Below are 20230 nucleotides of genomic sequence, written 5' to 3'. Positions count from 1 at the left end.
TATTAGTCTGCTTTTTTTTTTTTTTAACTAAAAGTTTAATCTTCCAATCATTTTTTTTATTTTAGAAAATAAATAATATAAAAAATGAAAAAGGAAAATAAAGAAAATAGATGGGAGAAATAATTTTTTATAGTTCATGGAATAATTTAGGATTATCATATACCAAAATGAAAAACCTCCCTTGCTGTCGAAGGGTTTAGCAGCTAATTTAGGGACACTCAACAAGCAAAACCAAATTTATAGCACATTGGAAAGCATTCATTAAAATCCCACCATCACTAATCAACCTTCATCTGTTTCTGTTTCTCTTCTCCGGTCAAATATACAGCGCAGGTACGCCCTTGACCATCTCGTCTACTATTTAAACTCTTAACAGTAAATTTGCTCCAGATTTAACAGTTAATTTGGATGTTATGATTGGGTTGGCTGGGTTTTCTGACTAGTTCGAGATAATCAGGCTATGCTGGTTTCAAGACCAAAAGACCAAATGCTCATTATTATTCCATCAGTTTCAAAAACAGCTTTCACGCCTCCTCCATAAGACTGGGGAGGCCACCAAAATTCAGAGTTACTCAACCATCTATAATAGCTCCAGTAAAATGTGATTAAAGCACCATATTATGAAAGGATATAATGATACATGGGGGCAAAGGCTATTTAACATAGGGACTAGGACTAGGACTAGGACTAGGACTAGGACACCTGCTAAAATCACGAACATGTAGAAGCACGTTTTCTCATAATACAAAAGCACTCATCACATTAAAGACATCAAATTGTCTTACTGAAAGCACCTCAGGTAAGACATTACATGTACCTTTTGAGTTAATTGGACTTCCAAATCAGGAAAACAAAATAAGGAAGAGTTAAGAAAAAATTCCTAATAACAACCACCACCTAGCTAGACATCATGATCTGATCACTTGCCTGTAGTGCTTGGCTTGCAAAAAACCTAACATCAACATCTGGGTCCTCACTCAGCTCAACCAAACAGGGACGAATCGTCTTGTCTACCACCTGCATTTTATAAGTAATTCCCAATGAGATTATAAGTTAGCAGACGACTTTTGCCTTATCTGAAAGATGGTGTTTTCAACAAGACATCTCATGAAAGAGGGAGGGAAAGATGCAAAAAAGATGCTACTTTACCATGGGGTCTACATATAACTTCTGTTAAGAGTGAAATTTGGCTGGAAACAATGACGCTCTTATTTAAAAATCTTGAATTCCCACCCATCCTTCTCATCAAGTTTATCAGACCAAATTTTATCGCTTTGATTCCACATTTTACAAAATTATTCACAAGACGACAAATATAACAAATAATTTTATTGAAGTTAAATCATTCCCAGTTAGCATATGCTTCTGTTTATATCACACATTGCTTTCCCTCGATCAGCATCGCCATTAAATTATTTCTGAATCTTAAAGTCACCATACTTCCAATGCACAAAGTTTATCTGAGGGGGGAAAAATTGGTTACTTACAGACTGGTCCACTATAGGAGTAAGTGACTGCAACACCTTAGCCACATTGAACTTTATGTTGGGTACCCTGTGAAATTTAACTTTCAGGCCAGCAGTCCAAGCTTTGAAAAGAAGAAAAAAAAAAGGTGGGGGAGGGAAAGAGACATCTTCCAAAACCAAGCTTGAGAACTCAACAACTTCACCTGTCTTTTGCTGCATTAATGACCACTGGCAGAAGTTTCGAGCATGTAATTTCTGGGCCCATAACAGGGGCAAGGAGAGAAATTGCATGGAGGATGGTCATCCGATACAGATAGTGTGGGTTGTTAATCATATCCAAAACCTGTCAGGGTATTGATGAGTTATTTTAGCCATAATTCAAAGGCAAATCAGCATGTCACAGCTATATCTTAATACATTTCCATTGCCAAAGAAAAGTGTTATCCTTTAATTTTTATTTAAATATGGAAAGAAAAAAATTAAAATGAAGTATCTTTTAATCACTGACTAAATTATGCAGCCCAAGGGCCCAAATGGCTTCTTTCCCAAGTGTAAGAAAAGAAGACTTTAAAAGCTACTTTATAAGCATATTCCTACTGTATTTTTTGTTATATTGGAGCAGCATGGAGGATGTCAGATCAGACATCATCCCGAGAACCAACACTGCAGTTCATTTTATTTGGACTTGTCAGATTAGACACTTTGTATCTATGTTGAACAGCAAGATATTTATCAATGCTTGTTTAAAAGGTACCAATTCACAGTAATATGTAATCAGAAAGACCTGTGGAATTATGTGCTGCATTGCCCAATCTGGGCCAAATTCCTCTGCAAGGCGCTTCACATTATTAGCAGCTGCATCACGAATTGAATAAACCTACAATTCACATCCAAGCCAATTAGGAAACAAATATTAAGAGATTAGGATATCACTCACTTTACTTTAAGGGCTATTTTCTTGTTAATGCCAGGTAAAGAACTGGAACCATTCATTTAAATGGATCTGAAATCCTTCTCTGTAAATTTTCTCTTTCATACATAGGAACATTTTTCTTGTTTCTTAAAATAAAAGAAAACAAAATAAAAATAAAAATAAAAGCAACAATACCAGAAAATAATCCATTGCCAATTTAAAAGATTCAATAACATGTAATAAATGTTGATCAGACTGAGACACCAAGGAATACTGGCTTTGAAGCCCCCAGCAATCATGGTCAATGAAAGAAAACTTCTTGTATGTAATATGCGGATATATTAATTCTAACACAGTTTTTTTTGTGTGTGTGTGTGTGTGTGTGTGTGTGTGTGTGTGTGTGATAGATAAAGAGAACGTACATTAATAAGAGAAATGCCAAAAAAACGCCCCAAATCTAACACATAGTTGTGCTTTAAATTATTTTTCTGTGAAGTCGATATAGTATATACTTGGCTACAATCCAGTCCTTTCTTGATAAAGACAATGATATATTACCTATAGCATGGTATAGGATGTACATCATCAGATTGATCATATATGTTATCCGAGCAAAGTATTACAGTACCCCACCACTAGTAAAACTACTGCTACAAATTTCCCCATTAAAATGAGGAAAACAATCTTCACTAGTCCTTGAACAAGAAAGAAGAAAAAGGAAGCAAGATTGAGAAAAAAATAAATAAGGCTACAACATACAACAGGAAACTATTCTGAGCATGGATGATGATCAGAGTCAAAGGAACAAGTAAAATTCATTTTACATGATCATTACTCTTAGTCTAGAACTTCACTGACCTTATCTTTTAACCATTGCATGCAAAGAGCACCAAGCTTGTCATCAAAAAAACCAACACCCAGCTGACTTGCTAGTAAAGGAATGTATTCTATTATTGCAAGCCGAACCCTCCAGTGTCTATCCTCAGCAAGCTCAACAATGGCCGGCAGTAAGGATTGAGACAGCAGATCAATTCCAATCACCTGAACAGAAAAATATGCATGAAAAGAAATACTGAACACTAATGAAAATTGTATTTTTCAGGATTCAGCCATGGAAAAGATTCATTTGTAGAATTTGGGCCTGAAACATTTTGGATTTTCGAACCACATATCCAAGATCATATGACCATAAACTTGCTAGGCAATATTCGCATGCCTTTTAATAAGTGGTCTCTAACAGAACCAACCATCTACCTCTCTAACCAACTGGAACAAATGAAAACCAAGAAATGACAATGGAAAATCAGACAAACCTGGTTTACTTGATCAAGCTTGCTGATAATATTCAGTCGGACATCAGGAAACTCATCTTTAAGCAGAGAAAGGAAAATGGGCAGAAGTTGATCTATTGTTGCGTCCTATAGGAATAAAGATATATATTAATTAAATGACAAACAGAGACCAAACCAGTGGATATAGATCACTCCATAGAACATCTCAGGGAAAAAATCTACCAAAAAAAGGTGCAGCTTAAAACAATGCATTGAAGAATCCTAAACTGAAATTTAAATTCCTCAAGAAAGACGATGACAAAATTAAAAAATTCATAGTCCAAAAACCACTACACAATCCCAGGACATCCACAGTATAATTTAACATCGTACAAGTAACTGTTAAGACTCAAGTCTGGGAAATTGCTTCTGTTTACCCACCAAAAAAAATAAAAAAGACTCAAGTCTGGGAAAACACAAATCATGAAAAACAGAACAAAACAAAACATGCAACGTCCAAGGATTCATGACACATTAATATAAACATCTTTACACATTCGCATTTTCATTTCATTTTGGCAACTGCTGTGCAATGTAGATGAAAGCAAGGACTCAAATAGCATGATTAGAAAAGCCAAACCTTACAACAAATGGCTGTTGAAGAGCTCCTGTAAGATTCCAAAATTTACTTCCATCTCATGCCACTTATCAGCAATCCAAGAGAGCTATGATGCAAATGTACAACAAATATAAAACAAAGCCCACCTAGTTGACATAAACCACGCAAAAAAAGACCAATATTTTTGAGAGCTTGTATTGGGTGGTTGCCCAAAGCAACGTTGAAACCATTAACATGCTTCCATGAGAGTGGTCCAAGAACAAACATGTTCCCTGATATTAGTGTACTGCACAAAGAAAGCAGCAAGACGAATTATCATCTTTTTCTGCACTGTCTAGTTCCTCTCTTTGTAATGTAAACTGTTTACTACTGTACGACTGCTGTGCATCTGGACTTTTTGATAGCTCTGGAAAACTAGGGTCTTCTGAATGCGTATTCTGGATAGAGGAAAATATGAGGATCATTGTAGAACAGGTTCAGTCTAATGGGGAGCTGATCTGGAAGGACACAATTGCACCCCAGAAAATTTTTTGATAGGCAAAAGGATCATGTATAGAAAGCACCAAAATAAAAGGAACAAAGTACACACGATGTATACATATGTTGCCAAAGAAGGCAAGCAAGAGGAAAAAGGAAGAAGCAAAAAAAAAAACTCTCCCCTTACTTAAAATTAATCCAATCTGCAAACCCTCCCATGGTTAAAGAATGGTCATCTAGATACAGTCTGACCCAATCCAAAAAAGAATTCATGAAAGATAGCTTAATTGCTTGCCTTGATTGCTAAAGAATCTTCAAAAGCCCTCTCATTTCTTTCCTTCCACAAAGTCCAAAACAGACATAAAGGAGCAGCCCTCCAAGCTTTTCTCCATTTCTTGCCACAAAAGTTCCATGCCAACTCAACAAAGTTCCTAATCGCACCCCAGAAAATAATGCCTCATACAGTGTTTTAAACTTTCCACACTCTGGTACTTGTGCTGCTAGATACTCTGCACCGGAGATTTGGGCAAGTGTATCTCATTCCTCTTTACCCAACCTTGGGATGGTTTTGCAGCTCAATTAGCAGCCTGTAAGTATAGCTGAACAGGTTATCATTTCAGCCCTAAGAAGCTCCCCATCTTTTCTTCATCAAGCAGTTCAGCAATTGAAAATGCCATTCCCATTATTCAGAGGCTTCCTAAAAGGAAATTCCAGTATTTTCCTAGAACTAGAAGATTGAGCACAGCAGCTCATGAGTTTGCCAGTGGACTCTAAATGTTTACTTCAATGCCCACCTTTACTAGCAGAGAGTAGCTAAAGGCACAGAAACTGATACATTAAGCAAGGGCTGAGGTCTGGGTGCCTCTTTCTTGGAAGCAGATTTTCAGTTAAAAGAGAGGAGCCACCTCCTTGAAGCATCAAAGAGGTCTTTCTTTTCCTCCTTGAGAAGTTGCATCTTGGCTTCTCAGGTGCCTATAAAAAGGGTTACTGTGGCCACAGGTGTTTTCTGCTGAATGCTTTTTCTCTGTTTCTTTATTTTCTTGATACATCGTCCTTCTATACACTTACGTTTCCTGGTTAAACAATGGATTCTCATTTTAAAATAAAAACAACGATAATAGCAACTATAATACCTGTGTAGCTAAGCCCATTAAAAACAAGTAAACAGGTCACACACCACAAAAATGAATTTCTTATCTATCATATGTAATACACATACATACATACATACATACATGAATGCATGCATGCATGCATACACGAATGCATGCATGCATGCATACACACACACACACACACATATAAAGAAGCTAAAAAGAAAAACAAAACAAAAGAAAAGGAAAAAAATACAAATAATAAGAACAAAAAACAGCCCTAGAGACCAATCAATTATTTAGGTGGTGGGATGCAGATGAGGAAATGAAAATTCATTAATAGGATAGAACCCCAAGACCATGTTCCACTACCCCTACAGCTTTGCCTGCAAGTATGAAACCACACTAGAAAGTAAATAAATGGTTCAACTACCTCCAACCTGAATAATTATATACATACTAATATGGTACCCTTACCTTTCCTAAAACAGGTGCCATTCCCATAATAACTGAAGCCAAAGCAGAACGAACATGCTGGGAAGAATCTGATGATAATTCCTGCAGAAGGACATTTTCTAATCTAGTCACAAATTTTAAGACAGATGACAGATAAGCAGTGGTAAATAGAACCCCACCATGTAAGCCCATAAGAAACTTCATAGCATAATGAAACTTAAAACTTTTGCAAGCATGTATACCTTCACACAAGGAAGAATATGCTGAATTGCAAGTTCTGGGTTCAAAATCCGGCAAAATTTTGTTACTTTTCCTGCAGCTGCTATGCGTACTTCAGCCTCATTGTCACGAAGCAACCGAACATATGCAGGAACCAAGTCTGACCTGCAAAATATCAAATAATTATCAATCATAAGTCAAATAACAATTATATAAATAATTTGTTAAAAAATGGACACAGATCAGGAATAAACCAATCCAAAAAATTTAATTATTATCTTAATACAGTTGTTAAATAATTGAAGTGTTAAAAGCAGTTCAAGGTCAGAATTTCAGATAAGACATGAGAGAAAAACACTAGTCAAGAAAAATATTAAGCTCACAGGATTTAACAATAGAATTGGGGTTACATGAAAGAAATGCAAAACACAGTAGCTTATCATCAACAGGGGAATATTTACCTGGTAGGCTCAGGACCAACAGCTTCACATAGCTCATATAATTGATTTGCAACCATATAGCGAACACGCCAAGACTTATCCTGTTCAGGAAAAAATTTCTCATACACAATGATCAAATAAACCATATTGTGACACTTCTAACTATTTTTATGAGAATTATGACTCAATAGTATGAGTTTGCAAAGAAAAATAACAAACTTATGTTATTTGCACATGTTTTATAAAAATAAAATAATTTTCAAATTTTCAAAAATCCTATAACAGGAAGAGTTCTTGTTTTGGGCCTGGAAAAAAACTTCCGTTAGGCCGGCAAAGGGAGTCGGGGTGGGGGAGAGGGCCCGCTGAGGAGGGCCAAGTGTTTGAAGTCTTTAAAGACTTAGTGGAGATGGGCCAGCCCATGATGGAGCCTTCTAAAGGCTCGGTGGAGGTGGGACGACCCAATTTGGAGAATTTAAAAGGGGGTTAGGGCAAGAAGGGGAATTGTTTGGTTCCCAGCTGGGGTCGCTTCATCCGGCCGTTAATCTCTCAGTAATCACCGACGAAGCATTGATGGAGGAGGCTTCCAGGTATTCTGATCAATCCTCTTGTTCTTTGTTTTCTTTGGGGAAGCAGGAAATCTCTCTTTCTTCTACTCCTTCTAAGCGGGACGGGAGAAGGTGTTGCCATTGCCAGGGTTTTCAATCGGGGCAGAGGTTCAGAAGCTGTAAGGGGAGCTGTTATGGGCCCGTTAAGGATGATATTGGCGGATGGGAGGGAGGCCGAGGTATCGGATTTGGTGGGTAGGGAGTCTGGGAATTCCGAGGAGGTGTCAGAGGGGGTTTCGGAAAGGGTCTCCCAAGAGGATGAGGAGGAGAGGGCCGAAGAAGGGGAACTGTGTTGGCATTTTGGCAGCTTGGATAAGTTTAGCTGCTATCTTGAAATGCCGACGGAGGGCTTCGAAAGGGAAATTTTGTTTTTGCTTAAAAGAATGAAAGAGAGGAAACTTCAAAAAGGAAAGTTGAATGGTAGAAAAAGGAAAAAATTAGAGTCGTCAAAATTCGAAAGAGAATTGAGAAAGTTGGAACAGTGAACTATCTGGGGGGGGGGGGGGGGGAGTACGAGCAGGTCTAAATGAAGCTCCGACTACTTACTTGGAATGTAAGAGGGGCCAATAATTGCGATAAGATGAAGGTGATCAAAGCTTTGATAAAGAAGAATAGGGTGGACCTGGTTTGCCTACAAGAAACCAAGATTCGGGAAATGTCAATGGGCATTATCCGTAGTTTAGGAGTGGGAAGATTCCTTGAATGGGGAGTTGTAGATTCAAGGGGCGCAGTTGGAGGTATAGTGGTGTTTTGGGATAACAGGGTGTTGGATTTGGTTGACCTTCAAAAAGGATTGTTCTCTATTTCTTGCATTTTTAAGAGCTGCGAGGATGGTTTCATATGGATGTTTACAGGGGTTTATGGCCCAACATTGAGGAGGAACAGGGAGAGTTTTTGGGAGAAGTTGGGGGCCCTTAAGGGGCTTTGGAATGGGTCGTGGTGTGTTGCAGGGGATTTTAATGTCATTCTAAGTCCGGAAGAGCACAGCAGAGGAGGGAGCTTGAATTCAAACATGAGAAGATTCTCAGAAGTTATAGAAGATCTAGAGTTAAAGGATCTGCCTATGGTTGGGGGCCCTTTTACTTGGATTGGAGGGGTATTACCAGTCTTTTTCAAGGCTGGATCCTTTTTTGGTTAATGAGGGGTGGGACAGTCATTTTGGTGATGCGAGGCAATTTGTTCTACCAAGACTGGTGTCCGATCACTTTCCACTTCTTCTGGATGGAGGGGGCCTGAGAAAAGGCCCTTCCCCATTTAGATTTGAGAATATGTTGCTGAAAGTGGAAGGTGTTAAGGACCTATTGAAGTATTGGTGGGAGGAAGGTAGCTTCAATGGATCCCCAAGTTTTATCTTGGCCGAAAAACTAAAATTTATGAAGGTTAAGCTGAAGGAGTGGAACAGAAACACCTTTGGTAGGGTTGAATATAGAAAGAATTTGGCTTTGGAGCAGATGGAGTTTTGGGATGCCAAGGAGAAAATTAGCAGACTATCATTGGAAGAGTTGGAAGCTAGAAATGAAGCGAGGAAAGACTATAAAAAATGGGTCTTACTTGAAGAAATCACGTGGAAGAAAAAATCTAGGGAAGTGTGGCTGAAAGAGGGGGATAGAAATACCGGTTTTTTCCACAAGATGGCCAATGCTCGCAGGAGGAGGAATAATGTGGACAGAATTAAGATTAATGGAGCCTGGCTTATGGAGGAGAATGGAATTAGGAAAGGGATTGCCAATGCTTTTAGGCCGTTGTTGTCCAATCCGAGGGAATGGCGCCCTTCTGTTTCCGAGCTGCAGTTTGAGACTTTGGAGCCTTTGGACGCTAGTGCCTTGGAGATTCCTTTTATGGAAGAGGAGGTCTTCGATGCACTATTGGGCTATAATGGGGATAAAGCCCCGAGGCCAGATGGATTCTCTATGGCCTTTTGGCAATTTGCTTGGAATTTCATGAAGGCTGATGTGATATGTTTTTTCAAGGAATTCTATGAAAATGGCAAATTTGTTAAAAGCCTAAATGCAACTTTTATGGTCCTAATTCCAAAAAAAGCAGGGGTTGAAGACTTAGGGGATTTTAGTCCTATAAGCTTGGCGGGAAGCTTGTACAAGTGGCTAGCCAAGGTCTTAGCCAATAGGCTAAAAAAGGTGGTTGGAAAGGTGGTCTCCAAGGCTCAAGGGGTGTTTGTGGAAGGTAGACAAATCCTAGATGCAGTGTTGATAGCTAATGAAGCCATTGATTCGGTTCTGAAGAATAATGAAAGTGGCATTTTGTGCAAATTGGATATAGAGAATGCGTATGATAACGTGGACTGGACTTTTATTCTCACAGTTATGCAAAATATGGGTTTTGGGGAAAAATGGATCAGGTGGATTAAGTGGTGCATATCCATTACAAGTTTCTCCGTGTTGGTCAATGGAACCCCTACGGGCTTCTTCCAAAGCTCCAGGGGTTTGAGACAGGGTGATCCCCTTTCCCCTTATCTCTTTGTGATAGCTATGGAGGTCTTTAGTGTTTTTCTCAAAAGGGTTGTAGAGGGAGGTTTCTTATCGGGTAGTAGGGTGAAGGGTAGGAGTGAAGAAAGGGTCTTAATTTCCCACGTGTTGTTTGCTGATGATACACTGGTGTTCTATAAACCTTCACAAGATCAATTGACTTATCTTAGTTGGTTACTTATATGGTTTGAGGCCGTTTCGGGATTGAAAATAAATTTGAAAAAAAGTGAACTCATTCCAGTAGGGAGGGTAGAGAATATGGATGATCTTGCTTGGGAATTTGGTTGTAGACTGGGTAGTCTTCCAACCACCTATTTGGGGATGCCCTTGGGTGCTCTTTTTAAGTCAGTTACAGTTTGGGATGGTGTGGAAGAGCACTTCCGAAGAAGGTTAGCCATGTGGAAGAGACAATATTTATCCAAGGGAGGGAGGGCGACTCTTATTCGAAGCACGTTATCGAATTTACCCATCTATCTAATGTCATTGTTGTGCTTACCAAGCTCAGTCAAACGGAGATTAGAGAAAATCCAAAGGGACTTCCTTTGGGGTGGGGGCAATTTGGAGCGAAAGCCTCATTTAGTAAGATGGGAGTTGGTGTGTTTAAGTAAGAAGAAAGGAGGTTTGGGGGTCAAATGCCTTTCCTTTCTCAACAAGGCTCTTCTTGCTAAATGGAATTGGCGTTTCGCAAATGAGAGAGAGGCTTTGTGGAATCAAGTAATTAGAGAGAAGTATGGAGAAGATAGAAGGGGGTTGGTGCTCTCGAGAAGTGAGAGAGGCTCATGTTATGGGGTTGTGGAAAGGAATAAGGATGGTTTGGAAGTTGGTGAGCGATAGGATGGTTTTCATTGTTGGTAACGGGAGGAAAGTGAGATTTTGGAGGGATAAATGGTGCGGGGATTCTCCTTTGTGTATGTCCTTTCCTTCTCTTTTTGCTTTGACTATTGAGAAGGAAGCGTGGGTGGCAAATATTTGGGACCCCTTGGCTGAGGGGGGTTTGGGGGGTTGGAACCCCTGTTTTTTTAGAGCTTTCAATGATTGGGAGGTAGAGGAGGCGAAAAGATTTTTTTTTTTTTTTTTGATAGATAATCAACAAAATATATTAGAAAAGGCTAAAAAGCCGCATGTATACGGGGGGTATACACAAAAGCCCAAAACAAAGAGCTAAAAGAAAAAAGGGGGCGAAAAGATTTTTGGAGAGGCTACATGGTAAGAGAGTTATTGAGGATGTGGAGGATATGGTGTCCTGGGCTGAAACTAAGAGTGGTAAATTCTCGGTCAAGTATCTCTATGTAGCCCTTAAAGCGGGTGGTTCATCTCTGTTTCCTTCAAGCTATATTTGGAATGTGAATGTGCAGCCCAAGATTAGTTTCTTTGCATGAGAGGCTACGTGAGGCAAAGCCTTAACCTTGGATATGGTCCAGAAAAGAGGACGAGCATTGGCAAATAGATGCTTTATGTGTCTTGAGAAAGAGGAGAACATAAACCATCTTCTTCTTCATTGTTCAAGAATAAGGGTGTTATGGGATCTGCTTTTTACTTTATTTTGGTGTCTTGGGTTTTGCCTTCTTCAGTTAGAGAGACCCTTCTAAGCTTAAATGGTTTTTTCGTGGGCAAAAAACTCAAGAAGGCGTGGAGAGCTGCTCCTCTTCACATTTTCTGGACGGTTTGGAAGGCGAGGAATAGATTGGCATTCAAGGATGATATGTTATCAATTCAGAGACTAAAACACTCTTTTATCCTTTCTTTGTGGTCCGAGACTAAGTTGTTCATAGATGATTGCCCTCTAACTATAGCTAATTTTATTGATTGGTTGGGCTCTAAGTAGGATTGTGGTGTTGGGCTATCTTTGTTTTTTGGCCTTGTTGAAGGCAGGTGTATAGGTATTGTATACATTGAGTCGTTTTTTTAGCGTCTCTTTTATATATGAAATCTTATTTACTTATCAAAAAATAAAAAAATAAAAAATAAAAAAAAGGAAGTGTGTACATTTATAATCTTTGCAAGAAACCAAAAAACCCAAATGGACAAACAAATGAAATAGCAACTGCTGCTTAAAACACTTAAGCTATATCTAGGACTTACAAAAAAAAAAAAAAGGAAACAAGTTCAAAGCCACACCAGCAGATGAGAAAGCCAACTAACCTATTTCCTTCCCAAGATCTCCAATCTAGTATTATATGACAAAAATCACTAAATTAAGTCCAAGAAAATATAAAACATATCTTTTCTTCTATTTGAATGGTTACTGAGTTGGCAGACCCCAGTGTAAACCCACAAAATGAAGGAGTTTGCACTTGGTTCCTAAATATAATGAACCAAAAACTAACATGAGAATTAACATTTAAAATATGATTAAGGTGTAAATGCTCCTATACAAAGGGAATGCATCCTACTACTGTTTGAGCAGATATTCTTGTTGCAATATAAGAACACCACATCAGAACTTATTATTGCATTACAAAAAGTTTAAAAAGAAATCCAAGTCAACATCAATTTCAAGAAGAAACAAGCAACACTAGACACATATCTTAGGAAGGCCTCCTAGACAGATCATATGGATTAGGTTGCATATTAGGAAATTATTAATTTATGTAATACGTAGGTCCTATAAGGAACCATACAGATTTTTCTATAATGTATCATCTTACAAATTTCCAACTGCTTCCAAATTATATCCCTAATGCCTTCACATATATGCGGTCAATTATGTAAAAGCACCTTTCATCACTAAAGATGATAGTTGCTCCACACATTGTGTGTATGCATCCTACTTGTCATTTATTTTTAAACATCATGGATGAAAAGTGTTAGTACATTAGGCTGTAAGTTGGCAATTTTTTACTTTTTGATAGGTAAAAGCACAGAAATATTATATATATATATATATATATAAAGAATGAATAAAGGGCACCCAAAGGCCAACCCAAAGCATACAGGGCAATTTTGTTCCTTTCATTCCAGTTTATAACTTTTCTAGATTGTGTCTTACTGTCGTTGCATGTTCAATAGTAATAACACAGGTAAGATTAGAAGGGTCCAAGAAAGATCAATTGGAATTAATTAAAGCATGGAGTGAACTGTAGGTTTTAAAAATGAGCGTAAATATTTTAAAAGTGTTTTTCAAAATCTCCTTAAGCACTCAAGCACTCCTAAAAGCGCCCAAGTGCTCGTGGCAAAGATCCAAATCTCTCTAATTTTATTTTATTTTCAAATTTTAACTTGTTTTATATTGGAAATTTGAGATTCAGTCTACTTGGTATTTTTATCTTATAAATGTCATGCCAAAAATGGTTTTTGCTCTTTGATGCAAATCCTGGAGAAACCGTTATTAGCTTTCCCCACATCCCAAAACTCTCAAGAAGTTCATCTTTGCACTCTTTGGGTTGAGAAAGAGATTTGCATCCCCTCAAGCACTGAGGTAGAATCCACTGGGAGCACGTGTGGTGCTGCATCGCAAACATGGAGTTCAATATAGGTGCTAGAGAGTAAAACTTAAGGATAGCATCTACAAGGTAAAACTATATATTGTTCTTTCAATAGCGAATTTGCGATTAGAGGTTTCTGACTCTATGGCTTTTACATCCACATAGTCTTTAGGAGACTATGTGGGTTGTTTTCTAAGTAAAAATTTGTGTTTCCATTGCACTAATTCTACTTTTTCTATTCCATACATCAAAGGAGAAATTTAAAAGTTAATAATTTTTGGGCTAAAAGGATCAAACACCTATTCGCCACCCTCTAGTTATTTCCTAATCAAGATCTATTAACTTTCAAACAGAAAATTAGCTCATACAATCAGAATACACTTACCTAATAGTGAAATCAAAGGACAAATAATTAAATCAACAATAGAAATAATCCCATAGCTCAAGGCTCACCACATCAAGAACTTGAACACATAAGATGAAGATCAAAGAAACTTTAAAATATGAATAAGCAAATCCATGGAAATAAATGTTGATTAACATATCCAACTTTATGGATGTACCTGAGAGAAATTCACAATTACGGGAAGAATATGTGCTACACAATCTTGAGGTTCCAACAGCTTTCCGAGAGCTGCACAACCCTCAACAGCCAATAACCTAACAGAATCTTGATCTGAAATGAAAATAAATTGTAAGCTAACAACCCAAATGGCTATCATACTTCCAATATAAAAAAATACCGGCAAAAACGAAAGAAAAACAACTTTGTCATTCCATAATTTTCCTCTATTATCACTCCAATCCTGAGCCTTTTTTTTTCTTTTTCTTTTTTTTTTGATAGGCAAATTAAAAGAAATTTATAAAAAGCAGACCAAATCACACAAGTTGCATACAACAGAAACCAAACGGCACAATCCAATCCTCAGCCTTTTTCTATTCACATAACCCCACATCATACTATGAAGCCTTCCAGTTAGTGGAAATTCTAAAAAAGTCACCATCATCGATCAAACTATATGACATTGAAAACTTTCCCACACTTAATAGTGGAACATAAAAATTTATCTTTGTAAAATGCCCTAAGCTATTATTGTCTCCACTTGTTTTTATGCTATATAAATAGTGCATTGCTACAAACAATATAATCTTTTTTCTGGGTTTTGATACAGTTAGCATACTGATGTAGTTTTTTTTCTTACCTGAAAGTTCAAATTAGAGTCATTCATGCAGATTATTTACCTGATTGTTCTTAGTGATGGCTGTAGCAATAGATTGGTGTTATTTACCTTGTATACTCCCTTTGTTTCCCTCCCTTTAATTGAACCAAATTTAATATAATTCTTATTGCCTATCAAAAAAGGCCACTTGGAACCATGCTAAGTTAAAAATTTACCTTATTATTATTAGTAGCAAATTTATAATCCAAAATTTTAGTAATTTTAGTGACAGAACATTAGAGCTATTTGCTTCATACACAGTATATAAAACCAAATACAAATATAAAAATTTTGCAAATTAGAAAATTAAAAATTTATATTTTTGAAATTTAACCCTTGGCTAAGGCATAAGACCGCCTGCCAAGATGGAGCAACCTAAAAACCACAACCATAGTTTAAAATTAGTGCTCTCCCAAGCACCCACATCTTTATCAGCACTATAAGTGAATACCCATCCAACATATGAGGTGGATGTATAAAAATAAAGCAATTTCGTAAGCAAAATGGTGCCAACATTTTTCAACGATGTAATTTTTATGTTCAAGAGTTTATACCCTATTTCCCAGATAACCAACCTAAAGTTAGGCCAGGGGTGACAATTGTGCTTTCATTTTGTTACAAGAAAATTGAACAAATAACTCAAATAGAAAAGTGTGTATGCATATCATAGCAATCAAAGAGTGGAATCAAATACGCATACATATTACAAAATCCACATACCATCCTGTGTCAGATCCTCAAATATTGACATGATGTCAGCCTTCAAATGAGCAGCTTCAACAGTAGCAGCAAACTTTCCCAGATTTGATGCAGCAGATCTCCTCACCATTGGCATGTCATCTTGACACAGCTGGCTATATATTGCTCGTAATTCAGTTTTTAATGTCTCTGGAGCGCTGGGGTAAGCAATATGAAATAATCCACATGAGGAAACTCGAGCAGTAAACCACTCGCCAGCAGCCAATCTCTGAATGTTGGAGATTACATTGTGTGAATAAAAAGAACAACTACACAGTAATGGTCTTAAATTGTGCATTTATATCTATCTATATATATATAGATATATATATGGATGATAACCTTATACACAATAGGAGAATGAGGGAAAATAGAACCTATTAGACCAGATAAAGCAGAACGTCAACAGGAGAGAGGAAACAATATTATAAGTTACACAAAACAATTAAATATACATCCTTGGAGAACATATAACCCTAGTTCTCCATAGGTTACTCAAGGCCCAGGAAATTTCAGAAAAGAAAAAAAAAAACATTACTAGGATAAAAGATTCAAGTCCTCACATCTTTATATTAGAAAAGAACAAGCATTATCAAAGATAAAATGTTTTTAGAATATTAAAACTCCATGCATTAGATGTAACTAAGGAAGCATTACAACACTGTATCCAAGCATCTCTTCATTTAACTAAACCACACACAACCCACAATAGGGCTTACACAAGTAGTGGTGGACTGCATCTGAGTAATGAATAGCCATCTCCCATGCAAAAATAAAATAAAAGCGAGAACAGGAGTGAGTAATTGCATGAACATGTTGTTTTGTCACATGGGTCAATGGACACTTAAACTGGGTATAAAGTGCAAATTCATCAGCTAGCATTCATCACCAACCAAATGCATAGGCATAGAATAACTGTGGGATGCAAGCTGATGGTCCACAAGGACCTAACAAAGGAGTATATGCTTCTACATAAAGCTAAATTAGAGAGGAAAAACCGTATATTCTTGTTGCCTACCCAAGGCTATTCCAATTCAGGCTGTGTTAGTTTACTTAGTTTACCAGCAAATTCTCCATTGTATAAGCTTGGACATTGAAATTTAATTGCATCTCTAGTCCATTTTTATAACAGCCTTCTTCATGCCCTCCTCTAAGTGAATCTGAATAATTATTCAAGATACACTGACCTCTCTACTTCATTTCTTCTTGTGCAAATGTATGAAGGTTTTATAATTATAACAATAGTGAAAAAGTTTCCTAAGCATACTACATTATATCACTTGTATTCCACAAGAGCCACAACAAAGAAACCGAGATCAAACAACAAAACAAAATAAATCAATCAATCAATCATCTGACCTTCACCAAAGGAATGAAGGATTCCACCAAATCTGGCTCCCTCATTTGAGCTCCAATCCTGCATAACGACTCCACCGCTTTGTCCCTCACACAAGTTTCCTCAACAGTGCAGAGGGTCTCCAATGGAGGAAGCAGAACATTCGCGTGCTCAACACCTCCGACATAGGGAATAAATACCCCCAATTCTTCAGCCATCGCAAGAAGCACCTCATCATCGTCATCATTATTCTCGCTCAGAAATGGAATCAACTCCTTCCTAGTCCTCTCCTCTCCTAGCGCCCTAGCAATCGTCGAGAGCCGCCGGATCGAGTTCAATCGAAGCTGAATGTCCTCGTTCTTGAGCTCATCGATCAAAACCGCAATTGGATACAGAGGCTCGTCAATCATAGCCATCTCGGAACCTGCAAACGCGGAAACAAGATCCTCAAACAACCAGATTCGATCTAACTATAGCCCCTGTTTGGTTGCTCGGAAAAAAAAAATAAATTCAAACAACACATCTGTTTTCATTTGTTTCCCCAGAAACCAAAAAGAAAACAATCGAACAAGAAACAACAACCAAAAAAACCCCAAATTTTGAACCAAAGAGAGAATTTGAAACGAGATCTGAAGCAAAAAATCAAGGAAATTCCAAGAGAGTATTGAGGCCATACAGTGGAAATGTGAGAAGAGGAAGGGGCAATTTGGGAAAAGTAAGATCTGAGATCGGAGGTGAGGAAGGCGAAGCCCGTCTTGGAATTTTGGACTCGAGAGAGAGGAGCCTTCTACCTAGGGCTCGAGAGTTGGAAACGACGTCGTAAAGATGGATCTAATTGGGTGGTGCTGTGGGGCTTTGAGTTTTGACCCTGGATTTCTTTTTTTCTTTTCCACTTTTCTTCTTAACACTCGCGGAGTTTGCACAGCCGTGCTTTCCGGAAATTTCATTTCACGGGAAAATTATGAATGGAAATTAAAAAATATATATATATAATAATATTTATTCTTTATTTAAATTTAAATAAAAATTAAAATTAAATAATATTTAATATGATTAAATATTAAATTATTTGTTTTTATGATATTTTATTTTTATTAAACATTAAATATTTTAATTTTTTCTATTCAACTAAATATTTATTATAAGTCATAAAAAAATATAAAAACAAACAAATTAAAGTGTAAAAACAAATTATTTCTAATAAAAATGTAAAAAAAGCAAGCATCCTCAAGTTTCTAACTTCTTTTGCTAAGATTATCCAAACCCATAATCTTAAAGATTATTAATAACATCACAAAATCATGTAGTTATTTATTTCATTCCTCCGTCACATATAAAGTAAAAAATAAAATTATATATTTAAAATATTACTAAAATAAATTTATTAAAATCTATATTTAAAATATTACCATAATGAATTTATTAAATCCACATATTCACCCACCTTTTATTTTTCAATTATCTCACCTAAAAAATGATTTTAATTTGTTCATAATAATTTTAAGTTCTTATGAAATGGACTTATTTTATATGGCTTTTAAAAAGACAAAATATTTTTTTTAAACTTATCTTTGCTTATTTGATTAATTTTATTATAAAAAAAAAACCCTTAATCCTTATTTGGGTTGTGTTGTAAAAAATGAATTTAAGAAACTAGGGGTATGTTTGGTTCTTGTTTTCAAGAACTATTTTCTGTTTTTGAAAACAAAAAACACAAAAAACTTATTTGGAAAAGGAAATATGTTTTTGTTTTTTGTGTTTTCTGTATTATCGAAAACCACTTTTTTTATAAGATTAAAAAGATGTTTTCAATGTTTTTTTACTGTTTAAATAATAGATTATTTTTTTGTTTTTGAGAACAAAAACTATTTTCTAAAATTCAGTTCTCAAACACAATTTGTTTTTTTTTTAAAACACAAAAAACTGTTCCTAAAAACTGTTTTCGAAAACAGTTTTCAAAAATAGCAATCAAACAGCCCTAAAGCTCATGCTATAAACAGGTAAAAACACAGTTGGGTAGCATTGTTGTTGTCATCCTTTTTTGTAATAACTGCACCTGCTACAACCAGCACCAGGTAACGGACCTAACGGTGCACCTCCAACACACATCTTAGTATTTGCCCAAACCAACTGGACATCCTGAGGCCAGTTTAGCATTGTGCTGTGTAGTAATGAAACAGAGTTAATAGATACCAGTCCGTCTACCTGACCAAAAACTGAGGTGTCCATGCAACTCTTCCTCCATCTGATTTTACATGACACTTCAAATAAACACCATATTAGTTTTCAATCCTTAATCCGACGCCAAAACAGCAGAAAGTATTCAAGATTTTCAGGAAGCTCCAAACAGAGGGAAGTGGAAAAAACATGAGACCAGTTTTAGATAGGCAAACAAAATAATTACAAACTGCGTCTAACAAGAAAGGGTGCATCGAGGTATACAAGTAGTATACAGAGGAGATCTAAAGGAGGAGAGGGAGAAAAGAAACATACCACTTCCCTCACTTACCTTTAACCCAAACCATCAATTAGATCCAACAAAGACAAGGAGTTCTCCTATATGGACTTTCCAACCAACAAACAATGAATGCCAAGGGGGTTATGGTAATGAGATATTTTAAAGATGGTTATACCAAGCTGAAACTAGTACAATAAAAATATAGAATTCAAAGATGAAGCAAATTTCTAAAAACAATGCTTGGCCAGAATATTTCAGCTAAAAGCGTGTTATCTACTGGGGTAAAAAAAGGAACAAATCAGCTAGGCAAGTCCAATTACTTTGGATCCATTTGATGAAAATGGAAATCATTCCCTCACAAAAGCGTACCACAGCAGCAGCAGCAGCAGTGACTTAACAACAACAAAAATGAAGTTCAGAAACACGTTGAATTTCCTATGCTGGAGACTTATTGCAGTCCATGGTCCAACAACAAAGCCTTCTTAGAGTCCTACTTTCAAGAGAAATAAATCAAGCCTCACAAGCCCAACGACAAAGCCTTCCTAGAGTCCTACTTTCAAGAGATATCAATCAAGCCTCACAACTAAGCGTGCAAAATCCGCTAATTCTTATTCATTGATTGGTAAATTGCCACGCATACTAAATTATATTGAGGTAGTTTGTCTTTATATAAATATTCATGTTACAGTACATATCAAAGAGCTATAATCAAGAGTCAAGTAAATGACTAATCCTCTAACTCAAGAAATAAACTTCTGAACAAAAAGTTCCAAAACCCTAAATGGAGCTCAATTTAGCAAGCCAGAAACAAATAAGAAAATAGAAGTAATTTATTGGGAGCTCTCATCCATTTTATGTTTCCATTTGGGAAAAAAAAACAAGGAAGAAGATGGACAAACTTGGAAGTAGAAGTTATAGGACCAAAGGCATTCCGTAAGCTTAGATTCCAAATCCTATTTCTACTCAAATTTAAGAGCTTCCACTAGAAGAGGTGATCTCATCCCAAACAA

At 36.7% G+C, this 20230-nt stretch overlaps 1 protein-coding gene across 1 annotated transcript; it reads right to left on the bottom strand.

Moving 5' to 3' along the window:
* Positions 1-600: 600 nt before the first annotated feature.
* LOC100266203 (serine/threonine-protein phosphatase 2A 65 kDa regulatory subunit A beta isoform) lies at positions 601-17723 on the bottom strand. Its single transcript, XM_002276144.5, has 13 exons — positions 17439-17723; positions 16786-17186; positions 15409-15655; positions 14032-14144; positions 6977-7056; positions 6539-6680; positions 6318-6398; positions 3693-3797; positions 3238-3420; positions 2251-2343; positions 1670-1809; positions 1488-1554; positions 601-1017 (listed from the first exon to the last, which is right to left on the bottom strand). The coding sequence occupies exons 2-13, from the start codon at positions 17176-17178 to the stop codon at positions 898-900; spliced, it is 1764 nt and encodes a 587-aa protein (XP_002276180.1). The 5' UTR covers positions 17179-17186; positions 17439-17723; the 3' UTR covers positions 601-897.
* Positions 17724-20230: the final 2507 nt, after the last annotated feature.

This window comes from Vitis vinifera, chromosome 17 (assembly GCF_030704535.1).
Source record: "Vitis vinifera cultivar Pinot Noir 40024 chromosome 17, ASM3070453v1".
In the NCBI taxonomy this organism is placed as follows: domain Eukaryota; kingdom Viridiplantae; phylum Streptophyta; class Magnoliopsida; order Vitales; family Vitaceae; genus Vitis; species Vitis vinifera.
The sequence above is the reverse complement of the archived record's forward strand: the minus strand, read 5'-3'. Positions and strand labels throughout refer to the sequence as shown.

What these genes read in the sequence shown, in the direction of transcription:
- LOC100266203 (XM_002276144.5), bottom strand. Translation starts at nt 17,178, where the DNA reads ATGGCTATGATTGACGAGCCTCTGTATCCAATTGCGGTTTTGATCGAT. An exon ending in AGCTTGATCAAGTAAACCAG is followed by an intron (nt 3,421 to 3,692) that starts GTTTGTCTGATT and finishes TTTTCTGTTCAG; the next exon opens with GTGATTGGAATTGATCTGCT. An exon ending in ATTAATGCAGCAAAAGACAG is followed by an intron (nt 1,555 to 1,669) that starts GTGAAGTTGTTG and finishes TAAATTTCACAG; the next exon opens with GGTACCCAACATAAAGTTCA.